General features: G+C 34.3%; 2 protein-coding genes across 2 annotated transcripts; one reads left to right on the top strand and one right to left on the bottom strand.

Annotated features, from left to right (window-relative positions):
* LOC104766285 (terpenoid synthase 25-like) lies at positions 1-2671 on the top strand. The gene is made up of 7 exons (XM_087500618.1): positions 1-381; positions 445-700; positions 780-1158; positions 1268-1486; positions 1576-1708; positions 1794-2042; positions 2134-2671. The coding sequence occupies exons 1-7, from the start codon at positions 91-93 to the stop codon at positions 2425-2427; spliced, it is 1821 nt and encodes a 606-aa protein (XP_087356744.1). The 5' UTR covers positions 1-90; the 3' UTR covers positions 2428-2671.
* A 2336-nt stretch (positions 2672-5007) lies between these two features.
* On the bottom strand, positions 5008-6057 carry LOC104767795 (uncharacterized). Its single transcript, XM_010491771.2, has one exon. The coding sequence runs from the start codon at positions 6055-6057 to the stop codon at positions 5008-5010; it is 1050 nt and encodes a 349-aa protein (XP_010490073.2).
* Positions 6058-9861: the final 3804 nt, after the last annotated feature.

The following is a 9861-nucleotide window of genomic DNA, read 5'->3' as shown; positions in this document are numbered from 1 at the left end:
GATAAGAAAGCAAAGTAATGTATACATCCTAGCTACCAAAAAACAGCAGTGACTTTCTCGTGTCTATCTTTTAGTAACAGGCGACTAAAAATGGAAGCATCAAGCATGATCACTTTTGGCCCTAAAGCTCTCCCTGGCGATCACAACGCCGTCCCTCTCTGTCTTAAGACTAGCCTCTCTATATTTCCTCGCCATTTGCTTAAAAACCAAACTATTTCCTTCAAGAAACCCAAAAAACACGGCCTGTTCTGTGTTAAAGCTGAGAATAGTGGTGATCTTGAGAATACTCGTCCATTGACGTCCTTTTCTCCATCTTTTTGGGGAGATCACTTCCTCTATGTTCCCGTCGCTGACTCTGTAAGTACACTCCTTATCACCATGGTAAGTCTTGTTGCAGAAACATATTTCTTTGACTAAGCTATATTATTATATTAACGACTTGAGCAAGAAATTGAATCCGTGTTGAAGCCTAAAGTAAGAGAGATGCTCATGTCTCCTCACAGCAGTGACACGGTGAGGATTCGTATCATCCATTTGCTTATCAGCCTCGGTACCGCTCATTATTTCGAGAGCGAAATCGAAGAGATTCTACACAAGGCTTTTGGGAAGTTGGACGGTTTAATTTCGGAAGAAGATGATTTGGAAACAATCGCAATCATGTTTGAAGTTTTCAGACTATACGGACACAAAATGCCGTGCGGTAAATTAACAACGTTAACGTGTTTTATAAGCTTTCTTTATTAACATATATAGATAACATGACATATGGTCGGGTACAGATGTGTTTGATAGATTCAAAGGTGAAGATGGAAAGTTTAAGGAAAGTCTAGTTAAGGATATTAGAGGTATGCTACAGCTGTACGAAGCAGCACATCTCGGGACACTATCTGAAGATATAATGGACGAAGCGTTGACTTTTACGCGGTACCACTTGGAGTCGTTGTTGACAAACCAAGGAACAAGCTCCAATCTATTAAAGCATGTAGAAAACGCATTGTATAGACCTCGATATCATAGCATAGAGATATTAGTCGCAAAACAATACATCTCTTTCTACGACAAAGAAGAAGGCCATGACGAGACACTCCTCAAGTTTGCTAAGCTCAACTTCAACTTTTGCCGGCTTCATTTCATCAAAGAGCTAAAAGCTCTCACCAAGTAAAGTCGTTGTAGCTAGTTCTCAATATTCACGTCAAATATCTTCAATATATCTTCTTATAGCTATTGCATTTTTCTATATATTTTTTTTTCCAATTTTGGTTCGCAGATGGTGGAACGGCTTTGATTTTGTATCTAAGCTTCCTTACATCAGGAATAGAACTGTGGAGATCTTTTTGGGATCAGTGGCATTGTTTTTCGAGCCAAGATATTCGCTAGGGAGAATGATAACCGCAAAGCTTACTATGATCATGACGGTTATTGATGATACATATGATGCCTATGCCACTCTTCCTGAAGCTATAAGTCTTACTGATGCTTTGCAAAAGTATGTTCTTAATTAAGTTGTCTTGTTCGATTGTCAATTTTAACTTAACTCTTTAGTCATTTAGTCTTAAGCATAGACTTAATGGGCAGGTGGGATCGTGGAGCCATTGAAAATCTACCAGACTATCTTAAAACCTATTTCCAAAATTTGTTAGAAACCGTGGAAGAGATTGAACGGGAGATGCGCAGTAGAGGAAGATCTTGTAGTGTGATAATAGATCAGGTACGTATGTAGCTAATCAAACATTCAAGATGAATTTTCATTGAAAAAATATATATAATGTTGGTTTTGGATATTGGAACCATAGATCAAGAGTGTGGGGATAGCGTACAATACCTTAGCAACATGGTCACGCACAGGTCACGTGCCAAGCTTTGACGATTTCATGGAGGTTGTGATTGAAACTGCGGCAATGGATGACTATGCATCCTACAGCTTGGTGGTAATGGAAGAATGTGAAGAGAAACAATTGTACGAGTGGTTCGAATCCAAACCCAAAATTATCCATGCTTTGAGCGTCGTGTTTCGTCTCAGAAATGACATAGCCACATTCGACGTACGTATGAATTTAACAAATGGTACAATCATTTACTAATAAGGATGATTGTTGTTATTGACATATTTTTTGGATTTATAAAAATGGGCAGCAAGAGATGAGTAGAGGAGAGGTGGCGAATGGCATCAACTGTTACATGAAGCAATATGGTGTTACCAAAGAAGCAGCGGTTAAAGAATTGAGTAAGATGATTAAAGAGAATTATAAGATGATGATGGAGGAGTTGATGACTTCGAAAGATGTACCACGTCAGATTCTGGTTCGAATAGTCAATATTGCACGCGTGATAGACGTGTATTACAAGGAAGGTGACAAATTTGGAGATCCCGATCAAAAGATGAAAGAACTTCTTGCCTCTTTGTTTGTGCATCCATTTCTCCTATAAAAGACTCAATAAGAAGTTGGAACCAATGTTTTTAAAATCGGTAACTGAATCGGGAAACTTTCTGGATCATGAGTCAATATGGTTCAATCGGGATTAACCGGGTTCAATTGATTTTGATGATATTTTTATAAATAACAGATAAGGATATGTTTTCTATTTTTTTTTCAATGATTACAACTATGATATAATTGGTTACACCAAATAAAATACTTCAATAATCATAATGTTTTTGTTTTTTTTTTAAGTAATAAACTCAAAGTATAACAAACTAACCATTACCAATAAAATATTTTAGTAATCATTCTCTTCCATTACGTACACTAGAGAAAGAAATGAACACCAAATTGATTACCAAAACATGCACTGATCAAACATCTTTTATTATAAAAATAATTGGTTTCAATAAAATTACTTTGATTTTAAAATTACTTTGAGTTGCAGAGAATTCAAACTAGAAGGAAAAAAACTAGTATGAAAAATAAAAAGCTCAATTACGGAAATTTTTATTTTAAGAAATCGTTAAGAATAAAACTAGAAATGTAATTAATTGCATTCGTTTTTACAAAAAAAAAAGTTCGAACCCGGTTTTATCCGGTTCAATGGTTCATCAGTTTTTGGATTTTTGGTGGATTGATATGATTTTTTACCAGTTCAATTTTCTTTGGGTTTTGATATTAATCCATCCAGGGTATACTGCCGGTTCGCAGATTAACGTGGTTCGCCACCGGTCCGGACCGGTTCTGAAAACACTGGTTGGAACCTATATGAGACTTTTATTCTTATGAGTCGTCAAATTCCATCATACTTTGACTTTCATTGTATATGTGTTTCACAAATAATACGTTAATCTTTATCTTCTACAAAATCTTTATTATTACGATATTTTTAATAGGAAAAACATCTATTATGCTATTTATTATTTTACACAAATATTCTTACATTAAATTAACTAAATACATAAAAAGTTTAAATACAAAAAAAAAAACGAAATATATGAAATTTTAGAAATGTTTTCCACGCAATTTGAATTCTACACATCTTATTATATAAAGATTTTGAGAAACATTGTACTCAACTACGATCGATTGTGAGAAGAAATTGCTTAGGATTCTTAGCATTCAAATTGAGAAAATTTTTGAGATTTTCTGAATTTATTAGATTTTAATCTGAGTTATTTAACATTTTCTCTTATTAACCAGTGAATGTTGACTATTTTTTCAGTCAACAAAAAAATTGAGGAATAAATTTTCCCACTAATATTTGGGAACTAAGGGTCTGATTGGTTTAAACGCTGCAGTTGCGGTTGCGGTTGCGGGAGATTGCAGTAGCGAGCGTTTGCGGTTTCAAGCGTTATTAAGCGTTTTGAACGACTGGTTTAGCGGTTTAAAATTGGTGCGTTTGCGGGAGGTTTACGACTGGTTGACCAGCGGGTGCAATAGCGGTTGGAACATAATAAATGTGATATATAATATATAAATGTTTTAAAATATCAAAAAAAAAAATAAACTTGATTAATAATTAAAAATCATGAAAAAAACTACAATAATTATTTAGAAAAATAAATAAATTTCATAGTGAAATGTTTATTACTTTATGCATTTGGTCTATCACCAAAAATTGCATTAAGTAATGTGACAAATGGCAAAACAAGTGCTTGATACCGTGGATCTTCTGGATTATTTTTATAACTATGATAATATTTCTTCGATGAATCCAATCGATGTTTGACTTGGCTCCAAGTCAAATCAACTCCAAATTGCTCGTTAATATTCTTAAGAATATTTTCCTTTTGAATACCACTTAGAAATTTTGTTGTGGGATTTTTTTCTTCTTGTTTCTCCAGGATTACCCGTTGAAGTAGAGCACACGTTGCCTCCTTCGACCACATAAATCTCTGAGTCGAAGCCAAACGATCATCTTGCGAAGCCATTATTATCACCTAGATATATATATATATATATATATAAACATAGTCAAAGCTAAATTGATATGATCAATAGAAAAAATATAACCACATCTACCGTACTGTATAATAAAAAAAAGAAATCAACAATAAAAAAAGGGACTTTTTTCTTGTGTTCTCTAACGATGAAGACTTGTACGAAGAAGAAGATATTATATATTAGGGTTGAGATGAACTGCACTTTTATATTAGTTTATTAGGTAAAAAAGAAAAGATTTTGTATCTAATTTATTTAGCAAATGAATATTTTATTCTCAATGTTATCTCTTTGATATCTTTTTGGCGGGTAATCATATTATTCCCGCCATGTCCATAATCATATTTCCCGCTGTATCCATAGTGATGGTTGGTGCTATAATATTTGAGAAAGTTTCATGTCGTTGAGATCACAATCATTTGATAATTAACCAACGTAATCTCGACTTTAGAGAGACTTTACTTAACAAAAAAAAAAACCAGGATCAATGAATGAAATTTGAAAAACCTGGAGAGTAAAATCATACAAAAATGAGAATCCTTACACTCTCTCAATTATTAAATGTTAAATATAACTAGCTAGTACAGAAAACTTCAGAAACATCTTTAGATGATGCGTTCATTGCCAATAAAGAGCATCTTTAACGAGCATCCCATATCTCTCGTGCTATGTCGTCTCTCACTGTTGACATATATTGATCAGCCGTTGGATCATAATTTCGATCGACTACATTATCATCATGAGATGGAGACATGTTTCCTTCCCGATCAGCATCATAGTTCTCTGTTTCTTCTGCAGCATTGAAGTCGTCGTCCTCTATATTAGAATCTCGAATAAAATTATGCAATGCCATAGTTGCAGCAACAATCTTCTCCTGCATTTGCACATCATAACGAACACGACCTTCTAAAATAGACCATTTTCCCTTCCACACTCCAAATGTTCTTTCAATCACTGATCGAAGCAAAGAATGTCTCTTGTTAAATGTCTTGCGTACAGTGCCTGGTCTACGCCCAGAAAAATGATTTGGATGGTACGATTCACCTCGATAAGGAGCTAAAAACCCCCTTCGATTAGGATAGCCAAAATCCACTAGAAAATACTTCTCCGAGCTTGGGAATGGGAAAAAATTATCATGACGTGCACAATATGTCAATATCTTGGAGTCGTGTGCACGTCCCGGGACTCCAATACGTGTGTATATAAATCTCATATTGAATTCACACACTGCCAAAATGTTCATTGATGTGTAGTTATGATGATTCCAGTACGTGATCTTTTTATCGCCACCAACATGAACACGTAAATGAGTACCGTCTATAGCTCCAATACAATCTTGAAAATATGGAAAATACCTCCTATCATGCATGATTCGTGGTGGTATATCGACAAGTTCCTCTCTTTTCCATGATACAATGTCTGAATGCAAGCAACAAAGGGCATTAACAACATCATCAAATTTTGTTGTCACAGTCCATTGTGCAACTTGAAAATATGCTGCTATGCTCCTTTGTGATGAGTTATGTCCCAAAATCTTCAGCGACATTCCTAATGCAACCTCAGATCTTACCGGATGAGAATCTTTAAGACCATACTTTTTTAGCGTATCTAAGAGCTTAAAAAACACTCTTTGTCTCATACGTAAAACATGGAGGCATTGTGTATCACTTTCATACATTAGTTGCTCCATTATACGTTGTCCACGTTCAGGATCCGTTCTCAACTGTTCTCTTTGTTGCAATAAGATCAAGAGATGCCCAATAAAGCTCTGTCATTGGAACCAGATCCGGTACTGCCCTCACATGTTTCACAACAAGAGCCATTCGTTCTTCAGTTGAATTTGTTGACTGAGATTTTGACTTTGCATTTGTCGTTTGCTCTAGAATATCATTTCGGTCTTCCATAGTAGTAGCAATACGGTCGAGCGTCGAGTCTACTGGATTTTGTTTACGCTTTCGGTTTCGACTTCTTTTCTCCTGAGTGTGCATAGAAGATGTCTCTTTGGATGCACATGATGGTTCTGCCTCGGAATTTGGATTTGCAGAGTTTTCCCTCGGAATTTGTGACATCCAATTTAGGTCTTCTGTTTCCATATGATGAGGTTCGTTCTCACGCATCATATCTTCTCTCTCGTCTTCTTCATTTGTACGTTCACTCTCACTTACGTCAACTAATGGAGCATGACGATTTACACCACGTCTTGGTTGCCATGACTCCTCCACCACAACCGTTTCATCTCGGAAGACCACACGAAGAAGCGGTATAAACCGCAGTGGGTGCGACCGGAGTTTCAAAGCTTCAGGATAAGCCTTATAAACCAAAAACAAAATTTCCAATCAATGAAAATACAAAACAAGAAATTAATAATTACACAAATATGTGGTTACATACCTTAATTTTATCTTTCCACCAATGATCAGGGGCATCAAGACTTCCTGTCCTTGGATTAACTCCGAGTCCAGTTGCTCCAAACGTGATTTTACGATACAGTTCATATTGCCTCTTTAAAGTATCAAGTCTATTCTTAATTTTGTTCCAGTTTAAGGTTAGTGGAAATTCCTTTTTAAATTCTGTAAGAATGTTTTCTTTTCCTTTCTCACTTAAACTTTTGCCTCTAGAATTTCCAGCTTGTTTCTCTAGCGTTATCAAATCTAACAACAAACGAGTCATGTCGACTGACCAGCTAATTTTCTATTCGAGAAAACAAGTTGAGACATATATTCAATCACCAAACTCAAAACAATATATAGAATGAAAAAGATGATGCTATGAAAAAAATAGAAAGAGTTACACATATATAACATATAATTAATGATAAAAGAGATTGATCAATACTTACGTTTCCATCTTGATTTTCATCACCTTGGGTTGACGCCATAATTTGGAGGTTTGAGAGTCTAGGGTTACGGCTTGATTAGGGTTGAGAAGGTGTTAAACATATATAGAAGATAGAAAAAAAAATATCGTTGGTTTTTTTTTTTTTTTTTTTTTTTTTTTTAAATTCCAACCGCAAACACCCACAACCGCAAACGCTTGCGGGAACTAGCTTTTGGAATTCAACGGTTGGGAGCGATTGGAAGTGACTGGGAGCGATTGGGAGCGATTTGTATGATTGGCCCCGAACGCTAGCAACCGCCCGCAAACGCAAACGCTAGCTGGAGAACCAGTCAAGCTCTAAAATGAAAATTGTTTCCGCTAATGATTTTATCCTATTTCGGAAGAATGTTTGGTACGTCTTCTGATGCTCGCAACTTATAATTAGTTTTGTTTCAAAAAAATATATTTTATCAAAAAAGTAAACAAATAAAAAAAGAAATACGGTCTAGAACTTTACAACAACTCATTAACACAAAAAAAAAAAACACAAATATCAAGAATCTTGATCAAGTGGAAACTAAAAAATAGCCGTACTAAAGCACTAACTCAAAACTCCAAATCTTTAGGTTCATATATATCTTGATGGTAATGTGTATTAGAACCAAAACTGAAACTTATTTTTTTATTCTTTTGATTTTCAAATTTAAATTAAATGGTAATAATTTGATCAATTCAATAAAATTATATCAAATATATATCCAAGACATCAAATTAAGTTGTTTGAATGAATTTCAACGTGACTACCCTTCTATATGTTATAGTTATTAATAAAAGAAAAAGGAAAAGATGATTATTTACCAAGCAATACGATATTTATTGCTCATTTTCCATTTTAAATTACTCAACTGAATTTGCGATTATTAATTAAGAAATAAATAAAAAAGAAATGTTTGGGCCAAAGATTAAACAAGGCCAAAATTTTAAAAAGGGTCGATAATTATTTAATAAGGCCCAAATTGTCAAAAAGGAAAAGAAGAAGTCGCCATAACTGCCTGAACTGAAGAGATGATCATCGATGGTCGGCGGGGAACAAGGAAGTGATAGAGCCGAGCTATGATGAGTTGCAGCGACGAAAAATTAGTTCTACTGAATTGAATCAAAAGGTTATGAGCTCAGGGAGAAGAGAGGTAGGTTCAGAAGTTCATGCATTGTGGAAATGAAACGCAGCCTTGAAGATTCTATAGAAGAGAAGACATTGAAGGTCTTTTAATTGCTGATATGAGGCAATGTTAAGATTTGATGGTCAGAGAATCATAGTTAGTTGCCTCAAGAGTTGAACTAGTGTTGTTCTGTTTTCTGTGTTTTTTTTTAATGACCTACTTAACTCATCGACAAAGAAAGGACTTCCGCCTTGACCTTCTGACTTTTTTTAATCTAAAAGACAAGTGAGTAAGGTCGGCATCATATATATAAATGAACAGATATAACATCTTTACATAGGTTCTAAGTGACAGATAATGAAATAGAAAAACACATTCATAAGTGGGCACAGACGCGCGCTGCCTTGTAGATCTTCCCAGGACGACAGAAGTAACCTTTGGTAGGGAAACAATGCACATCTTTCGAACAGATGCACAACCCCTCCAATGCACAACCTTCTGTATCTATGGTAAGGTTGCCTCCTAAACCCAATACTGCGTCTGTCCATTTGCTTGAAAATAGGCCTAGTGGGTCAAACATCTGCTTCATCTTCAAGAACATAGCTGCATTCTGGTACTTCTCAATGGCGTTGATAAATGCAACACCATTGAAAAGGTTCATAGGTTCATATATATGGTAATTATGTTATAGTTATTAAAATAATTAAAATTATGGAAAGTATGCAAAAAATAAGAAAAATATGAGTAAAACATAAGTTCAATATATAAAAAATACAAAAATTAAAAACTTAAAAGTTAAGAAATTGAAAGAAAATGTATTTGTAAAGTGTTATCTATGTGTAACGTCGTCAATGTAGTTTGTTATAAAACAGTGAATTGATCAAATTTTGGTAAATATATATATGTTTTCGAAATTCGCTGCTATCTCATCCCATAAAAGTTACCGAACAATTGTTTCCATTGTTGAGTCCGAGTCTTTTGAATTTAGGGATGTGGCCCATGGCATCTGTTATAATATTAAAAAAGAGTATCAAAATTTAAATATTATTTTCCTTGTTTAAGTATTTTAGTGAACAAAAATAAAAAGTATTTATAATTTACCTCGAAGTTGTTAGTCTGTGTTCGCTGAATTGCGTATGGCTTTATAATTACGTAACATCAACTGAAGTTATGGTATTTTTGGAGCATTGCTCACCACTTCAATAATTGTTGTTTATTGGTAAAATTGAATGTAAACAGATTACTTGTTATTTGAATTTTTTTTTTTGGAAAGTTTCACATTTATCCAAATAATACGCGTATACACAATCTTCTTGTATATTATTTTAGTATTCAGTAGAACTGTGGCATGAATATAAATCTACTAAGTAACAACCCGCACATAGTGCAGATAAATGGATTCAAATAAAATTAATGAGTAAATTATTATTTGAGATTTTATATTCATTTGTATAAAACAAAATATGTAAATAATATTTTGTGCATAAATATGTTTCACCCGTGAAATATTTGAACGT

Source organism: Camelina sativa, chromosome 19 (assembly GCF_030686135.1).
Source record: "Camelina sativa cultivar CO46 ecotype springtype chromosome 19, ASM3068613v1".
Classification (NCBI taxonomy): domain Eukaryota; kingdom Viridiplantae; phylum Streptophyta; class Magnoliopsida; order Brassicales; family Brassicaceae; genus Camelina; species Camelina sativa.
Note: the sequence above shows the minus strand (reverse complement) of the source record. Positions and strands in the feature narration are given on the sequence as shown.

Excerpts from the sequence above, each read along its gene's own strand:
- LOC104766285 (XM_087500618.1), top strand. The coding sequence starts at position 91 with ATGGAAGCATCAAGCATGATCACTTTTGGCCCTAAAGCTCTCCCTGGC. Across the intron at positions 701-779 it reads CGGACACAAAATGCCGTGCG|ATGTGTTTGATAGATTCAAA; the intron begins GTAAATTAACAA and ends GGTCGGGTACAG. Across the intron at positions 2,043-2,133 it reads ATGACATAGCCACATTCGAC|CAAGAGATGAGTAGAGGAGA; the intron begins GTACGTATGAAT and ends AAAAATGGGCAG.
- LOC104767795 (XM_010491771.2), bottom strand. The coding sequence starts at position 6,057 with ATGGAGCAACTAATGTATGAAAGTGATACACAATGCCTCCATGTTTTA.